General features: G+C 41.9%; 1 protein-coding gene across 1 annotated transcript in view; it reads right to left on the minus strand.

The window, feature by feature from the left end:
* BCKDHB (branched chain keto acid dehydrogenase E1 subunit beta) overlaps nucleotides 1-4,148 on the minus strand; it is a gene marked incomplete at both ends in the record, with an annotated part of 105,423 nt that extends 101,275 nt beyond the window's left edge. Inside the window, 2 exons of the mRNA XM_079550595.1 lie at nucleotides 2,012-2,089; nucleotides 3,992-4,148. Of these exons, the coding sequence (XP_079406721.1) occupies nucleotides 2,012-2,089; nucleotides 3,992-4,148 (235 nt within the window). The remainder of the gene's footprint in view (nucleotides 1-2,011; nucleotides 2,090-3,991) is intronic.
* Between the last annotated feature and the right edge of the window lie 14,127 nt (nucleotides 4,149-18,275).

Raw genomic sequence — 18,275 nt, forward strand, 5'->3', positions numbered from 1 at the left:
TGTTATTGAACAAATGTTTTTCATTTTGAGGTACACTCCAACAGGTACCTGAGACAATGTTGGTATATACTGGGAAAGGTTATGTTTGTATAAGGATCTTTGTAATTTCACACTCATAGATAGTGCCACTGAAGCTATCAGCAATCACTCTAATCTCTAATCTCTCTGTCTATAACTTTATTAGTATTGTAGGATGTGGCTTTAATTATTAAGTGTCAGTGACATCACATCAGTTCTTGCAGGATAATTACACGGTGATTAAAGACCTATCACCTGTTCCAAGTGGGATGAATCTCGTTTTGGCTTACCAAGGAAGGAACTTGGTAAGGAAGCTTTTGCAACATGACGACCTGCACCAGTTGCTGAAACATGTAAGAGATAATGGACAGAAAACCTTGATCACCGTTCACCATGACACAGAAGAGATACATCGTGTCCTAGAGAGAGTAAAGAAGGACGGAGAACATCACTGATGGCAAGTGCTCATGGGATGGTCCACCAAAGCGACGGGAATGTTTAACTCTGTTTAACTCTATTCTGTATTCAGTTATAGTTGTATTAGGTCTAATATTAATATGCTTTACGCTTATAGTCATATTATATATAGGCATATAGGTATATTACATTTATAAGTATGGTTTAAGACATTAGGGTAGGATTATTTGGCAAATCGCGATGTAACGGGGCAAGGCTTAACCGAGAGGACAATGGCATGTATAGGCGCAATGCGGGGATTTCGGGTTGTACGCGGTTAGGGTCCTCTCGAGTTGTAGTAGATTTGCTTGAGCTTAGGGAGGGGGAGATGTAGTTAACAAAATACGCAAGTTAGAGATGTAGTCAACGAAATACGTAAAGTGGGGGCTGTCAAGGTCATCAGGCGTAACCAGGCGTAATCTGTGTGGGCCCCCTTGCGTGGTTAGCGAATACGTGAAAGGGGGGGCTGTAACAGTCATCAGGCTCTGCGGGGGCTCCTTGACTCATGAGAAACCATGATGAGACATGGCAAGACAAGACATGCCACACGTCTATTGGGCACAGATAACCGTAGCAAGGGTGATTGGTAGCACAGTGATATAAGGGACAACTATAAGAAGAGTGTGTTGCTTGCAGTAAGTGCCATTTTACCATACACCACATTGGTGTGCACCGAGGTAGATGGACAGACCGTTGAGTCCCTAACGATTGCGAACACCTGTATGAGGTCTTCCGCAGGCGGAAGGCTTCAGAGTTACTAATGCATTAAGTGGAAAAAAACAAACTTACACAACAGGATCATACAGCTTTTCCAGCTGTGTTCATTCCATTAAAAAATAACATTTTGAATATCTGGCCTTCATCACACCTTTGTTGATGACAGAAGCAACTGATCTCTTGTTATCTCTATATGAATTAAGTCATTTTGTGCAAAATAAAGTTTAGGATAATTCATTTTTAACTGATCTGTGTTGAACTAGTTTCTTCAAAGCTATCAGTTCTCCAGTCTTTTGCAGTCTGGAAAAATCTTACATCACCTACATACAGTGACGTACAATGATGACCCAAAATCAGTAAAGCTGAAAAGGAGCATGAGAGAACATGGAAGAAGAGAAAGGAGAATGACAGAACAAGAAACATGCAGTCTTTCAAAAGTGCCACTTTTTGAGTATGGAGAGTTGAGTGAACTAAAAGTGAGACAAAAAAAAAAAATCCTCCTTTACTTTTTTCTGGGACTCAGGCCACCCTAAAATAGCAGAAATGTATTAATAAACGTATATTTCTGTCCCAACTTTCAATCAAAATACAAGCTGATAGAGAAGACAACTACAGGTTAGAATACATAATCCATTAATAATCTGTTAATATTCCATTTATATGTTTTAAATCCCAGTGCATTTTTAAGCCTTTTTTAATATCAAAATGTAGAAAATAACATAATAGAAAGCTTAAAGGCAATGAGAAATGCATTCACTATTGCGCACAAATACAAAATGCAACTGATGGAAAGCAAAACATGCTAACAAGTAGAGCATACCTGCAGTTGGATCTTTGGCTAAAGCATTATCCAAGGCACTTGTTATGGACTGGAAGAGATTCATCTTCTGAGTTTGCCCTGTGAGAAAGGGAATATTTTGATATTTAATTCAGTTCAAAATACGCAATATGTTAGAAAACACTAGTGCAAAACATTGCTAAAAGCTTAGTCAATAGTCATAAGCACAATCCCTCAAAGATTCATTTATTGAGCAAACTTAAATTTATGGGATAGATGGGACCAAGTACAGCATACTTGGCAATTCCAAGGACTATAACTCAGCCTTTTTGAAAGAAGTACAGTCGTGGCTGCAAACGCAGATTTGCAAAGCTTATTCAAATACTAGGAACAAAAGTCAACTCCATTTTTCAAAGGAAAAAGAACCCATAGTCAAGCATTATTACCTTGAGGACAGGGATACCTTCTGCTGCGGTTTACCAGATCTCAGCAAGTTTCCTTTATTGTGTCTCAATCATTACTTTTTAACCTCTTGCCTTCACTATTTACAGACATCTGCTGCTATCAGGAGTTTTCTATGCCTCCTGCCCACTCTCTGGATTGCAATTAGAAAGCGTTAGAAGCAACAAAAAATAAGAGGGGGAAGTTAGATATGGAACAGCTTAAAAAAAAACTTTAAAAAAAGGATTTAATTAAGATCTAATGCAGGTCACTTTTTGTACTGCAAGGAAAGAAGTGGCAGAAAATAAAAGTGGTAGCCATATGTGAGGAATAAGAGTAACCAAAAGAACTGACTTCTGTTTAAACAGTATCTCTCAACAATCACTCAGCCAATTATCCCTTGGAAATTAGCATTTCTTGGTCAAGATAATGGTTCAAGTCATAACAGAGCTAGAGAGTTGTGTTCCTATATTTTTTCATGCTCAATAGCTTTTCTTGTTATAGTTTACAGAAGCCTTTAAGAGAAAGCTGTAAGAAACCATTATGGGAACCATTCAAATTGTATTAAATCTATCAGCAACCAACATTTGCAAAGTGGAAGTTGGGGAAAAGCAGCTGTTTCTCTTTTCTCAGTCACCCACACAAGGTTATCTGTTCAGCAGGACACATTCATTTCACTATTTGCTATAAGGAAATGCCTATTCCTTCAGCAACTGTCAAATTGCTAGCACTGACTGTCCCAACCTGCTGGCCCCGCTTCTAATGAAAGGCTGTTACAGAAGCAGGGGAATAGAAAGTAATTGTGCCCTTCAGGTGTGAACTGTGAAGCCAGGATTAATATCAAGACCAGACCAGTACTATCATTTATTTTCTTTCATTATTTCTCACAGAACTCCAAGAGTTATTTTTCACTAGTTTTGTTTAAGTCAGGGACCTAGCTTTCCACTTAGCATTAGGGCTGACTGCCCCACAAGGGCTTCTTCGCTGCACTCTCCAGCAGAGGCCGGCAGCACACAGACACTGCTCCGGGACGCCCTGCATGCCTGTGCCTCCTCAAAGCACGTGGGAACGGCTGAGAGCTGTCTCAGACTTAACTACAAAGTCAGAACACCTCACAGAACATCCTGAATTGGAATTGGAAGAGCCCCACAGGAATCATCGAGCCCAACTCCCGGCTCCACACAGCACCACCCAAAATTCAAACCCTACGTCTAAAAGTAGCATCCAAACACTCCTCGAACTCCAGCAGCTCAGGGCTGTGCCCACTGCTCTGGGCAGCCCATTCCATGCCCTGTCCCCAACCCCCAGCTGCCCCTCGGGCCCCGTTGCTGTCACACAGAGCAGAGCTCAGCGCTGCCCCCCGCTGCCTGTGAGGAGCTGCAGCCGCCACCAGGCCTCCCCTCAGCTCCTCTGCTCTACGCTGAGCAAAAGCAGGGACCTCAGCCACGCGGCCGGGCCAAGGCCGAGCCACCCGGGATTGCGGAGGCCCCGCCCGCCCTTCCCCTCCACCGCAGAGAGGCGGCGGGGGCGGGACCCACAGCAGAGCCCTGCCCGCAGGGAGGACCCCGGCCCTTCTCTCACCGTAAGCGCTGGGTGCCGGGTCAGGCTCGAAAGCGAAGTGCGCAGCGGCCCGGCGGGGCTCGGCCGGCAGGGGGGTCGGGCGGCTCCGGAGCGCTCCGCAACATCGCGCTCTGCCCCCAGACCGGCGCAGGACCCGCGCCAGCCCCGCCGCCGCCATCGCCGCCGCTATCGGGGGGCGCCGCGGCCGCCGCGCGCTCTAAAGAGGCGGGGTTCCGGGTGGGCGCCCTCATTGGCCAGCGACGGCAGGGGGCGGACCAATCAGAGAACGCTCCGTGGTGGGTGGGGAGGATTGAGAGGGCAGTGAGGAGAGGGTGAAATGTTTATACGCGGAGGCACGCGGGAAGGAGGGACCTGAAGGGTGCGGCCATGACGGAGGGGCGGGGCCAGGGCTGTGAGACAGCACGTCGTGCGCCGTAGCGGGCGGGCGGCGGTGTCTGGGGAGCGGAGCGTGGTGTTGTGAGGCGGGCGGTGTGTGAGTGAATCTTAATGAGAAATATAATAAACAAGAGGAAAAATAAGAGTGTTGGGGTTGAACTGGGAGAGTGAAATGTCTGAAAAAGTATAATACATCAAAGATATAACAACCGAAGGTATATATAAGCTTTTACCTTATGCCTGTGTGCCTGATGATGGGGTAGGTTATTCCAGTCTGGTTTACTATTCAGGCAGTTGTTTCCTTCAGAAAATAGTGTATTCTAGTAAGAGCAATTTTACCTGTATTTGCACACTGCAACACTTGCAAATGGAGAACGGCGCATAAAAACACTACAAGGAGTCATCTGTTAATATGTCATTGCTGGACCTGCAAATAGCTGAATTCAAACCACGAGCTGTAACAATCAGTAGGTCTACATGCAGCAGTGGATAACACAGAGCAACGGCCTTGGTTACACAGCCCAGGAGATGCCTCCATTTTTAGCACCGGCCGATAAAGGATGCTCCTTGCTGCTTTCCTTCAGAGGCCGTTGTCTCCCACAGCTGCTGTACACAGAACTTGAAAAGGAATGCAGCCCCGTGTAATAGAGGAAATTCTGGCATCTCTTGTGGAAGGACACAAAGAGGAAATGCCTGCAGCAGGACCTGTGTACTGCCATTCGTACCTGCATGAAGGAGAAAATAGTGCCTGGAGATGAGGCTTGTCACCTGAAGTATTGCCGCCTTTTGAATGCAAAGGATAGTTTGTACTCACACGGCCTTGGAAAGTTACACTGGACTGAAAATAGAAATGGACGATCAAAGGGGTTTATCCAAATCTACTTTGGCTGACCAGCATGTTAGTGGAGATAAGTCCCAGATTCCTGACTTTCAGCTCTGATAGGGTAATAAGATCCACATCATTTCTGATATATTCCAGCAACTCCGATCAGCTCTCTTAATTGCAAGTCATTCACTCACATCGGACCACTTCTGCTAAATGTATACTCCAGAATTTAGGAGCTGAAATCAACTGTGCTCTCCATCTGTGCATTTATGTCGTTATGAGCATCATTTGTGTTGTTGACAACCATTAAAAGAACTCTGGTAGTCATTACTACTATTTCCGAATATGCACTTAATGAGGTTCTGGTGGTGACTGCTTGCTCTGCTGGCATTGACCAGATTATCAGATGTAACACCTTTGAAGTCCACAATATTACTTAAGATCTACATTAATCTAATTGTGAACTAATTGCAAGTATTGGACTCCAACATGAGCGTATGGCCCCAGGACTGTTATTCTACTGCAAAATCTCCCAAATTTGGACATAGCCTGTAGCTGAATCTTAGACTCCTTACGAGCTTCCTACATTTCCCAGTATGTATTGCTTTGTTTACACTGTGCCTCTGTAAATGGTGCAAGAGAAATCCAGGATTTCTCTTACATTCCTTTGATCATAGTTTCACTGTTTTTATCTTGTACAGTCTTTCATGCTATAGTCTTGCTGTAAGCTTTTCTCTCTGCTTTGTGGGTCATAGAAGGAATTTTGTAACATGTTTTCCACCCCAGTGAACTGATCCACCCCCTCTTACAGGAGTTGCTGGTGAGCATTTCTGTCACCCTATTGCTATGTCCTGGCAACACTGCTGTTCTCTTGTTTTCTTTGCTGTTTTCTCCCTTCCTCCTACCCTAATTATAATCGGCAATTCCATTTTTAAATGACATGAGTATTTCTTAATGTTAAGTGAAGCAATACTACAAACAACAGGGGCTACCTGCAGAGATATTATTCAGCTTTTTTCCTTATAAAAGATTGCAGTGTTTCATAATTATCAGAGGAGAACCCCACTCTCCTTGTTTAGTTGAATCAGTTTAAATGGTTTTGAAAACACAGAGAATATTTAGCTCTACATGCTACTGTGGCTCAGTCTAGAAGTACTTGCATAGGGAAATGATTTCTAGTAGTTGACACCTTATAATTCTAGTGCATAAACACACACACACACACACAAAAGGAAAAAAGAAAAAGATAATGCAGTCCAATTTGTATTAAAAATAAAGAGAACACTTTTATCTTGAGAATAATGAAATGTAGGAACAGTTTACCAGAGAACATGCTAGACTGTCATCGCTTCTGTTCTTCAAATAATAATGAGGTTTCCTTGTAGAATACATATTGTAGATCTGGCTGAACATACACAAACACACTAGAATGCCTCTTTAATATTGTTGATTATATGTAACCACATATTGGCCAGTTCATGCACCTGCTTATAATATGGTTTGTTGGAGTTAAAAAGGAGAGCATAAGAGAATGTGATGGATCCACTGGTGCCTGGAATCCACTGAGCCAAAGCTTCCCTGTTTCCCTTCCCTATTGTCATTCCCATGCACAATTCCTATGCCTGTTTAAATGTGCTGCCTTTGTGGAGCATTTTGTCCCCTATGGATATCTTAACTTTGTTCAGCATTTTTTTGCTATTGTTAGTATTAATGGCTTATTTCATTCAGATCGCTAGTGTTCATTTTGATTTAAATAAAAACAGTAAACTTTATATCATCTACGTATAAAAAGTAAGAGAGCATTACAAAAATGGAATAGAAGGGGAAATCCACAGCCCATGAATTGTCTTTTGTCAGCAGACAAAAGTTGGCATTAAAAAACAGTAAAGTGGTCTGAAGAAGTCTCCTTTGGATCGCATGATTTTCCTGCAGTTTTCTTCTGCATTGCTGTCTGCCATCAGCAGGTACTGCACTGGAGATAGCAGTGTACAAAGCAATGTGTTCCAGAAGGTTAAATAAATGTTTGAGATTCCGTTCACCTTGTCACAGAGTGACCTTGCATTGCTGATTAGAGCAGGAGCTGCTATCAGTTACAGAAATAATCAACTTTACCCCATGATGCTAATAGCAATTTCTGTAAACTGAACGTATAGAATTTGTACTCCGCTGGAGACATCAGTTTCTGAATATCAGTTACCCACTTCTTCAACCAGTATCAGTAGCCAGGTAGGCAGTACTGCATGAGTCAGTGTGGTATTCAGGCTGACACTCCATGAGAAGCCAGAAAAGTACTCAGAGTGTGAGTAATCAAAGCTACCCAAGCATAGATCTTACTCTAGGGATGCCTAGAGTAAGATCAAGCTGCCCAGAGAGGTTGTGGATGCCCCGTCCCTGAAGGTGTTCAAGGCCAGATTGGATGGGGTCCTGGGCAGCTTGGTCTAGTATTAAATTTGGAGGTTGGTGGCCCTGCATGTGGCAGGCAGTTGGAGATTCTTGATCCTTGAGGTCCCTCCCAACCCTGGCCATTCTGTGATCCTATGATGCCTGTGCTACTGGCTTTATGAAGACAGACAATTCTCCAACATCTAATCTAAATGCCTTTTTTGTTGATGTTTTTGATGTTGATGTTTTTACCTTTCTGTGTACCAGTCACTCTTGCTTTGATGAGCTTTGCCATTACATGATGGTCTAGGTGTTTTCTTCCTAGGTTGATTTACAGAGAGTTGAGGTTTTGGATCACAGACAGATTTCACTGTTGTGGTCATTGCTGTGTAGGTGTCTGCACAGTGCAGTCACCTGCATGCAGACACAAAGTTAACTGTGCTACTTATCATTAATTCTTCCCCTTTGCACTCAATCCATTTCCTTTATCCCATAAAATAAAATAATAATAAAATAAAAATAAATAACTGTAGATGAATTTATGTTTAACATAAAAAGAATGTGTCTTCCTATGTGCTCTTTTGGCTTGTGGATTTCATCATTTCTGAATAAATCAAAGTTTGGTTTAACATTTTTGAGTCAACCGTTGCTGCACAGTAATGCTTCCTAACCTTTTTATAAAGATTTTTTTAATGACATATGATAAAATTCTGCTTAAGCTTGTACCTTATAAATGAAATCTCGTAGAAGGCATCATTGCCTCGGTGTGTGAGTCCTTAGGCAGCACAGGCATTTAGTTTAGGCTTACCTCTTCACCAACACGCAGAGTTCAGAGTATATTAGGCAGTCTGGACCTCACTGAAAGATTGTGGCAATTCAGACTTTTATCTATACCCTTGTTCTTTCTTCATACTCAGATAAATTCCTTAAAATCTATTAGGAAGAGCAGAACCTGAGAATTGTCTTACTGATTTGTAATTTTTCACTAACGCCATTAGGTGGCAGAGAACAATAATGCTTTTACTTGGTGAAATTTAATACATGTCTTGAAATAAAGACGTCAGTCCATTCTCTCCACCCTTTTTGTATTAGAATTATTTCCCACTGTGAACTGTCAAGAGCTTTGTGTAGTTAGTTATTAAATTACTTACAAACAGAGAGCACTGCTTTCATCGAGACTGTTTCAGATTTAATTTCTGTGCAACCCTTTTGTCAAGAGGAAAAAAAAAAAAAAAAAGGAAAAAAAAAAAGGAACAAAAAGATATATTCACCCTAATGGGAGTTCTTCAAAAGTGATCTCTCACTGTAACTGCATCTGTACTTCTATCTCTATTCTAAAACAAGTCAAGCTAGATCTAACCGCTGGAGGTAGATCCTAGGCCAGGATAATTCCACCAGGGAGACAAGAAATGTAATTACTCTTTTGGGAGCCTTGATTCTAAACTGTCTGAAAGGAATATGCTTTTTTCTAGATACAACTAGGGGACTTTTACAGCATAGATAGGGTGCGGTTGGTATGGTGGTGCTAACCAGGCTGACGGATAGATGAGTGGATGTAAAAAGATAGGGAATTTGTATTGCCAGCAGCCATTGTTTCTCCAAATCTAATGCTGATTCAAGAATTCTAGTGGATGTCAGGGTATGAGGGTAGGTAGCAGGAATTACAGAACAAGGCATGGCTGCTTGATATTTCACTCAATAATTGTTGCATAGGAGACTAATTCCACTGCTGGTGACTCAGTAGGAGTTAAGGATGCCTACAGTCAGCATTTCCCAGAGATGCAGATTTGAGACCCCAAGAGATTTATCCTTATGTCCTAAAATTCTTCCAGTGCCGCTGAGAGGAACAGTGCCATATTCCAATGCCAGATTGTCATATGTGCTTAACCGGAAAATCTCAGTGCAGATTTTTCCATGTGTTTATGTTTTAAACTCATTACCAGAGTAAGAAGTAACAATTCCAGAAAACATAATACAGCTGCAGTTTGCCATAACAGCTTGTTAAGCTTACACTGGAAAGAAGCAAAAACATCGGAGCGGTATTTTGTTGACTTATTATTAACTCATCTGATCTACAGAAAAGTTTGAGCTCAATGCATTTTTAACTTGACTAAGAGACGGCGCAGAGAGTGAAACCCATAATTCACAGAACAATATGTGGTGGCAATGCTCAGAAGGCCTACAGGGTGACTTCTGATACAGGAATCACGGCCAAGCTAGGAGTTCTTTGTTCCCTCAGTTCAGCCAGAGGAAAATGACAGTAAGCACGCAAGCTGTTATCTCAGTATTTGTGAGATCTACAGCCTGTCTGGTTCGGTTGGTGCTTAGGATTTTCCATCTTAGTGGCTGAACACCTAGGCAAGATGAGTTTCAGTCACTAGGTGTCAGCTCAGGTGGGCTGTAGGCAATCCTGTGGGCAACTTTGTATCCAAACCTCAATAGGTAAAAACTGCAAAGCCAATAATAATGATGATGCAGTGAGATGACTTTGGCAACAGTTTCTATTAATGTGGCATGCGTAGAATCAGCTTCCTTCCAGACAGAAGTACTCTCTGTCTGCACGTATCATAGCCACAGGGCCAGCATGGCTGCCAGGGAGAAAAGCAGGCCATCTTCAACAACCATTCACTTTCTCTGCAATTAACTCTCACAGATACAGATTTTGGGAAGCAGCTAAGCAGGATTCGACTCAATTCAGCTCGATTCTACCAGCCTTAGCATCTGATGGTAGTCTTGCTACTTCAAACAGATTAGCTTTACAATCAATCCATAAACTGCTCTATTCTGTAGATCATGGATATCGCAGGAAAGATGTAGTTTAGCCTTGGAGGTCACAGGAGAGGAACTGCAATATGTTAGGAGACTGAACTCTGAGCCTATGAAAAACCAAACAAGTGGGGTTTTTTGTTTTTTGTTTTTGTTTTTTTTTCTGATGTACTGTAGACAGTTCCCTAGGCAAAAAATAATAATAATATTAAAAAATTTAAAAAAAAATTACAACTTTTTAAAGACTTCATAAAAAAAAAAAAAAAAAAAGGAGTCATTAATCAAATATGTTTCTCTGATGAGGTTTTTGTTCAGTGCTGTTATCTCTGAAGGACTGGCTGCTGGAGGACAGGTAGGTCATACAATTCAATATGCAGTGCAAGCATCCTGATTTGCCTCTGCGGTCTGCAGCATGCTGTGACCTCTGGCTTCCATTTCACATTAAGTGATCTGTGCTTGGAAATAATGATGATGTTGCCCTGATCTTACAGTATGTTGGTTACGGTTATTGACTGGGTCTGGGACAGAATTAATCTGTGTGGAAAGGGGAAAGAGAAGCAGCCATAAAATACAAGTTGATCGCTTACCATGCCTTATGTTTTAAAACTGTGCAGTACAAAATACTTGGATCTCCAGAAAGCAATGGTCTTCTCAATGTGAATGGTCCACAGGAAGAACAGGTTGCCCCCTCCCTGAAGGCATTCAAGGCCAGGCTGGGTGGGGCTTTGAGCAACCTGGTCTAGTGGGAGATGCCCCTGCCTCTAGGAGGAGGTTGGAATTAGATGATCTTAAAGGTCCCTTCCAACCAAAACCATTCCATAATTCTATGATTAGTTGTTAATAACTCCGAATTGGAATTGAAAACTTCATACCCACCAAAACAGAATGTTCTGGGTGCCATCCCTCTAGAAATAGAGCATGTAAACAGATCCTAGATAATTTTCAGATAATTATCAGAGCTTGATAAATTTGAGGAAGTCATCATGTAAAAGATTGATAGCCACAATAAGAGCTCAGATTGAGTACTGTAGGAGGACCTTCCTGATCCCTAATCTTAAACCCTAATCTTATTTTCCTAATAATGATGCTGTTGACTCATATATATTGACCAGGACAGGTGCAGACAGACACATATTTGCCTCACTTGCTTTTCAAGCCAACTGGATGCCACCCACCTCTGGAATCTGTGTAGCTGGAGTGGCCAAGGGCAGTGCCCAAGTTAGTGAAATACGTACAAATACATGACTTTCAGATCTGAACTGGCTTGCTTTTGCCTAACTTGGAGTGTGGGTGAGGGAATCCACACCTATCCATACTGATGTGCCCTCAGAAGGCTGTACAGCACTCACATGTTCAGTGCCTCAGAGGAGTGCGAAAACCACTTAAAATTGACAGTGCAGAAACTGTAAAAGCTGGATGTAGCAGGGCTGAACAGACTGGGATTCAAGAATAAAGGTTGTAACAATGCTTACCAATCCAGGGTATCATGGCTATATGCTGGGGAGCCACATGTAACATCCCCCTGGTCACTTCTGCATGCAGGTGTGAAGTTCAGTGGCTTATTCTGCAGAGGTCCCTTCCAGCATCTACGATTCTGTGATTCTATCAGTCTGATCCACCAGCATTGTGTACGACATGTCACCAGGAAAAAAGAGAGCTCTCCCAGTTGTGCTGAGTTCCCAGACAGTGTTGAACAATGAAGATGATGCCACTGTTACTTTTTTCCACAGAAGTACAATCCTTGTTTGCGCTGCAATGCACCACATCCATCTACTACATCATCGTGTTCCAGTGCACTGACTGATATTTATGTAGTTGGAAGCAAATATTGGCAGGTATTGGCAAGTGGCAGATGATTCCTAACTGCCAGATCCTGGTGGAAAAAGGCTGCTAGATCTTTCACTGCATCTGCATAAACAATAACTTTCTTTTGCAAACTCCCCTCCTGCTGTCCTCACTGCTGTTTCAGCCACAGTGGATTTCTAACCGGCCCTCCTAGTAAGTATCTGTCTTTGTGTGAGTGTGCATTGCTCACACCATTTCCTCTGTCACTGAAATGGGATCTTTCCCACGCTACTTGAAACCCAATGTTTTCTCAGCTCCCTGATATTACCTGCTAGCAGAAAGCTGTGACCATACCTTTCTTTAGTGAAGAAGTCCTTATCTTATCTGACATGCACAGTGCTTCATCTTGCAACATTTCTGCTACCCCCAGGCAATGTGTGTGTGTGTGTTTGTGGAAAGGAGGTTAGCAGGAAGAATGACAACTTGTACTTTCAAAATCAACCTCACCTAGGACAACAGTTGATAACAAGCCCAAGCAAAACTGAACAACAGCCTCACCCTCTCCTGTCCTAGCTCACTGGAAAAGAGTGAGGATTTCAGTTCAATTAGCAATGCTGTCTTCAGTGAGATCTTTTTAGTCATTAAAAAATCTGAGGCTCTTTTGGCCTCTGTCAGTATCATAGCAACTTATCTCCATGGCTTTTTCCCCTGAGTTAGCCCACTTTGTAAGCAGAGCCACAATAGAATATGTGGCGTATGTTTCCTTGTGTGATTTTAATATAAAATACAGCACCATATTTTTCACATCATCATACCCTGTAATAACTGACTCAGGTGCAAAGAAAACAATATTTAAGACTGAGATTGAATGTGACTCATAACAGTTTTCTAGCAAAAGTGAAACGTTACTTTTAACAAAGCACTTTCATTCCTACAAAAGATCCAACTGAGAAGTCATTGAAGTGTTGACATATCTCTATATATAGGATAGAGATACGAAAGTGGGATGTCCCCTGTGACTTTGAAGCCTGGTATTATTAAACTAAATAGATAATTATTCTCAGAGAACTGTGGGTCTTCTTATTCCTTTCTGGGAAGGTGAACAAAATCACTGAAATATTAGCGATCTGTTCTTTATTGCAAATACAACTTTAGCTGGAAACGTAAATCTAGAAACAACTGCTTGAAGGAAATAAAGACTGCACAGCCAAGCTATGCTAACAATAGAAGAGATTAAAATTAACATTGCACATGCAGACTGGATCCATATCACCTCTGCATATATCACAAAGGTGGGATTAATGTCACCTTTAACATCTGAAAGTTAAGCACTGAATCTCAAATGGTCAGGTAGGCTCCACAGCTGTGTCACTAGGCAGAGAGAAAACACCTCAGAGTGTGATTCACCCAACCTGAAACAGGTGTCTCAGACAAGTGAGGCACAAATCCCTCTGAGCATGCTCAGCTTTCCATACTCCAGAGACTTGCTTGCAAGCTGGATCACACCATAACTAATGGCACATTATTTTTCCCATGGAATCACTGCCTCACTCGGTGCTTCCTAAATCATCTTTTGCATTATCTTGTCTTTTTATCTTCTTCCTGCAATGTGTAGATCTCTGCCTTGTTTTACTGTGTGCTATAGAGCATGGCACAGAACACAGAATTACTCATTTTTGGAGCGGCATTTTAAGGCGCTCAGGTGCATCATTCACCACAAATTTGGTTAATACCTCTACAGATCTGTCACAAAAAGGGCAGTGTGATTACAGCTGCTTTACAAAGGAGTAATAAAGGCAGCAAAGTGAGAGACGTCAAAAGTTTTCCTGCATATTGGTAGCATGGGGACTGACTTTTCAGTGCTTACAACACCATATGGCATTTTGGAAGTGTGACACAGATTATTGTGACTACTATTGCTACTATGGGAGCCCAGTGACTTCTGCAAATCACACCTCCCCTCATATTTGCCACTAGCAAAAGTTAACTCCTTTTTTTTTCTTTTTCCTCCACATAACTCTCTCAATAGCAGCATTATGGGACATTCACCACTCTAAAATGACAAATAAAGCCAATTACCTTTATGTGGTTGCCCCACTCTGTAAGATGCTCTTCATCCCACTTAACTGTAAGAGCACTGTGGCTGCAGACCTGTTGTAATCCAGGTTCTGCACTGTGGATTCTGCAAGGAAAGCAAGGAGAGACTTAACAGCAGATTAGCCTGTTGCTCAGTCAAAACTAATTCCCAGAACACAGGCCATTCTTTGCCCCAAGTAAGGCAGGTACCCTTGAGGCAAAACCATTAAAGTTTGTAATCAAGTCATTAAAAGAGCTTATGATAATATTCAAAAGGAGAATGGAGTAAAGTTTCACTAACAAATTAAATTTACTTTTTCATTCCTGATTTTGCAAGTGTATGTTTCTTCTAGCTGTTTGAAAGGGTCATCATGCAACGTTTTTTAAAAGTCATCAACTAGAAAAGGAGAGGTTTTTCTGAGTGAAAATTCCCCCTGGGTCATCAGCCTGCTACTTTATTTGGTAGGATACCACCAGAACAGCTCGTGAAGCACGGGGGTAATGTCATCATCTGTGGGCACCAGAGGAGTATGAATGCATATACTCTGCTACTGGATTGCATAGCTGGGGAATGCATGTTTCTGTTTCTGACATCAGTTCCAGAAGCTAAGGAAATAGTCACAAATCTTATTCTCCTCAGAGTTTGGGGGTTTTTTTGTTTTTTTTTTTTTTGTTTGTTTGTTTGTTTTTTCTTTTTGAGTGGTTCAGGGTAGGAGAATGGTTTTTTATCTTCCCTCTACTGTCTGCTAATTTCCAGCTTTGCTTTTCTATTCCAATGCTTTTTTTTCCCTTGACTTTTAAAGCTGCACCTTCCCTCCTTCTTCACCTATCCTATGCTCTCAATCCTTGCCTTTCTGCTTCTGCTTGCATCTCGCACATTCACAGCTTCCACCCTTATATGAAACTAAAGAAGATGTGTTTTAAGAGCTGTTGAAGGACTGAATCTTGAATTCAGAACAGGATAAGGTTCATGAGTACTAACCAGATCTTGAGGGAGTTCCCTTTGAAGCCCAGTGTCTGCCTGCATGGTGGAAAATTATATCTTGAAAGTCAGAGTTGTTCACTGTGGAGCATGAAGCATCATTTCAGACAGCTGTTTACATAGCAAATGCAGTGTTGTCTTCCAGTGAGTCAAGTGATGGGAGGTGATTGGCACTGTGCCTTCCAATTCAGAGTAAGCTGAATTGAAGCCATTGTGTACCTTCAAGTCGAAGTCAAAAACCTGTAAGGTGATTTCCATAAGAGGCGAAGCTAAAACCAGAGACTGTCTGATGTGCTCCCAGCATCTGGAGGAAATGGGGACCTAATGCCTGTAGTGACTGTTATCAATCTCTCTCCAAAGGGATTTGTTTGTTTAGGGCACAGAGAAAGCTCTGCCATGCCTATTTTTTTCATGTTTCTTGCTCACCACTAGCCTAGCTGTGTGGCTACATCTGCATTTCTGGGAACCTTACTGATCTCATAACCCAGATCTGGACTGCTCTGTATCTGATCCTATCCCTTTGCCAGTTTTAGTGGTCCTAACAAGAAATAAACCATGTGAGCATGTGAGGTATCCCACGATCCAGAAAGGATTTAGCACTGTTGCTTCAGCAGCTCCCCGAAATCCTCTTGGAGCTGAGGCCTGCAAATATTAAGGTTTGGTCAACCCAAACCTAAGAGGTCAACTGAAAATGTTCTGCATGTATGTAGAAGACATTTCCTGAGTCTAATGGAAGATATTTTCAACTAGTAAGAATGACCATAAAACAACAGCTGTGAAAATTCATTTGCTGCAAAGCAGGTAAAGAAGGGGTAACCTGGGCCATATGTAAACCTCAGGTAGCTGCTGTAGCCTGGAGTCATCCAGATGAGAGCAAGGCTTCGTGAAGCTCTCAGCTGTCTCTGGGCCGGCAGCAGAAGGCACAGATCCAGAACGTAACACTGCTTTTGCTGCTTCTTTTTGCCTTGTAAGTGAAAATCGTATTTTATCCACTGAGATAATAAAAATGCCTGCTAGTTAAACTGTGTAAGCAAATTTCAGATGATGGATTTATCCTCCTCTTATCACAATGAATAAAGCTGGTGATTGCTTTCAGCCTAATTCTATTGTGATATACTGAAAAAATAACTTACACTGAAAAGAATTCCACCGGTTTGATGCTGCAATACAGACACGCAGTGCAATACAGACCATCTGGATGACATTAAACATTAAGAATCAGAATCAGTTTGAATTCTGTTGGAAATAAATACAAAGACACTACAGCCTTTGAGCAGCTTATAAACCACTCACAGCAAGAAATATCATGGAACAACTGAATTCTTCAAGCATCCATTTGGCGCAGTCCCACGTATAGCACACTGCTGACAGCACAGCCAGCAGCAGGCATAGCTGTGGAAGGAGTCAGGACCTGAGCCAGAGTGAGCTGGAGTCAGTAAGTATTTCCATTTACTTTAGAGGACTCATAACTCACCTAATGACTCACTGCCACTGTAGTGCTGATCTGGGCCACCTTTTCCACCAAAAAGAGGCTCAAGTTGGCACCAGGTGTGAAAGGATGCAACTGCTTGTGTGAGTCTGTTCTGCAACTACTGTCCCAGGTTTTACATGTAGAAATACCAAAAGTATCAAGAAAGAAAGAATAGAAAGGTATGCACTCTTGGCATAGTATATGATTGCCTTCTTAATGACACTCAGATGATGTAGATTGACTTACCTTCTCCAGTGTTCTTGCTCTGGAGGGAGCTCTGTTCACACACTTGGGACATTCCTATCACATAACCACACACCATCCCTCTTACCCTCTACAGAGGGTGAGGCTGCTGTGTTACTTTTTAACTGAAAATGAGTGACTTCTTCAATTCTTGATGAATTCTTCATGACTTAAGATTTGCCTAATAAAATCTATATTAGCTTACAGTGGGTGACCTACTGACAGCACCTAAGGAACCAACTTCGCTTTGGGAAGAAAATCGTTAAATTTTGGGATATAGATTTTGAGAATATTTAGCAATATACGTAGAAAAGAATAAAATTAAATGCTTGTCTATACACAGAGGAAAATGCCATACATTCTGCTAGGTGCTTTATCAGCTGTGTGATTTCCAGGAGAAATTATCAGAATGACAAAGAATTACTTCTTTGAGACAAGCATTTTCTTTTGCACTTATGTTTGGGTCCCAGAATTTCTACAATGAATTTTTCATCTTCTGAGCTTCCACTAAAGGTGCTCCCAGTGGCAAGATGCCCAACTCACTACTAGCTGCCAAATCTTGTTTGAGGAGGAATTTTTCAGTAAACTAGTATTTTTGTAGTATTTTTGGCCCTCAACCCACAGCCTTAATTTGCCTAGCAGAATATCTGGAAGGCTGAAGAGAGTTTGTCTGATAATAGGGAAGCTTAAGGGTCATCTCGCCCAGATTTTTTAGCTTGGTAGCTGCCAAACTTGAGTGCTTCAGGAAGAAAGACAAATACCACACTAATCGGGAGTGTTTTCCTTATCCTTGTTCTTGTGCAGCTTAGGAACTTACTGAACAAGAATGTTTCAAATCAGAATGCTTATCTGTGTCATCTAGATCTATATCCAAAACTGAGACTACTGTGTAAGTACAGGTCAGTGATCCTCCTCTCCCAAAAGATGAAGCAACACAGGAAGATTATTCTTAACTCTTCACCCTATTATAAATTTTAAGTGCATTCCCATGTATGCAAATATATAAATAAACCCAAGGGAGACTCTTGGCTATATAGAACAAGCTAACAATTCCAGCTAGATTAATAAGATTTTCTATGATGAGCAACCTGGTGAGATATGGGACAGTTTTATCCTGCCCCTTGGTAATACAGCGCCTGAACCTTCTTCTGTAAAACATCAATCATAGAATTGCTCAGGTTGGAAAAGACCTTCAAGATCACTAAGTCCAACTTCAACCTAACCATACCACCCTAACAACCCACCACTAAATCATGTCCCTGAGCACCATATTCCACATGGTTCTGGCCCCACACGGCAGAAATGGCCTCATAGCAGATAGTGTCAGACACTTTGCTGCAGCTCTTCCACCAGAGAAACAGTTTGTACAGTTCCCCTT

The sequence above is a fragment of the Tetrao urogallus genome, assembly GCF_951394365.1.
Source record: "Tetrao urogallus genome assembly, chromosome: 2".
Lineage (NCBI taxonomy): Eukaryota > Metazoa > Chordata > Aves > Galliformes > Phasianidae > Tetrao > Tetrao urogallus.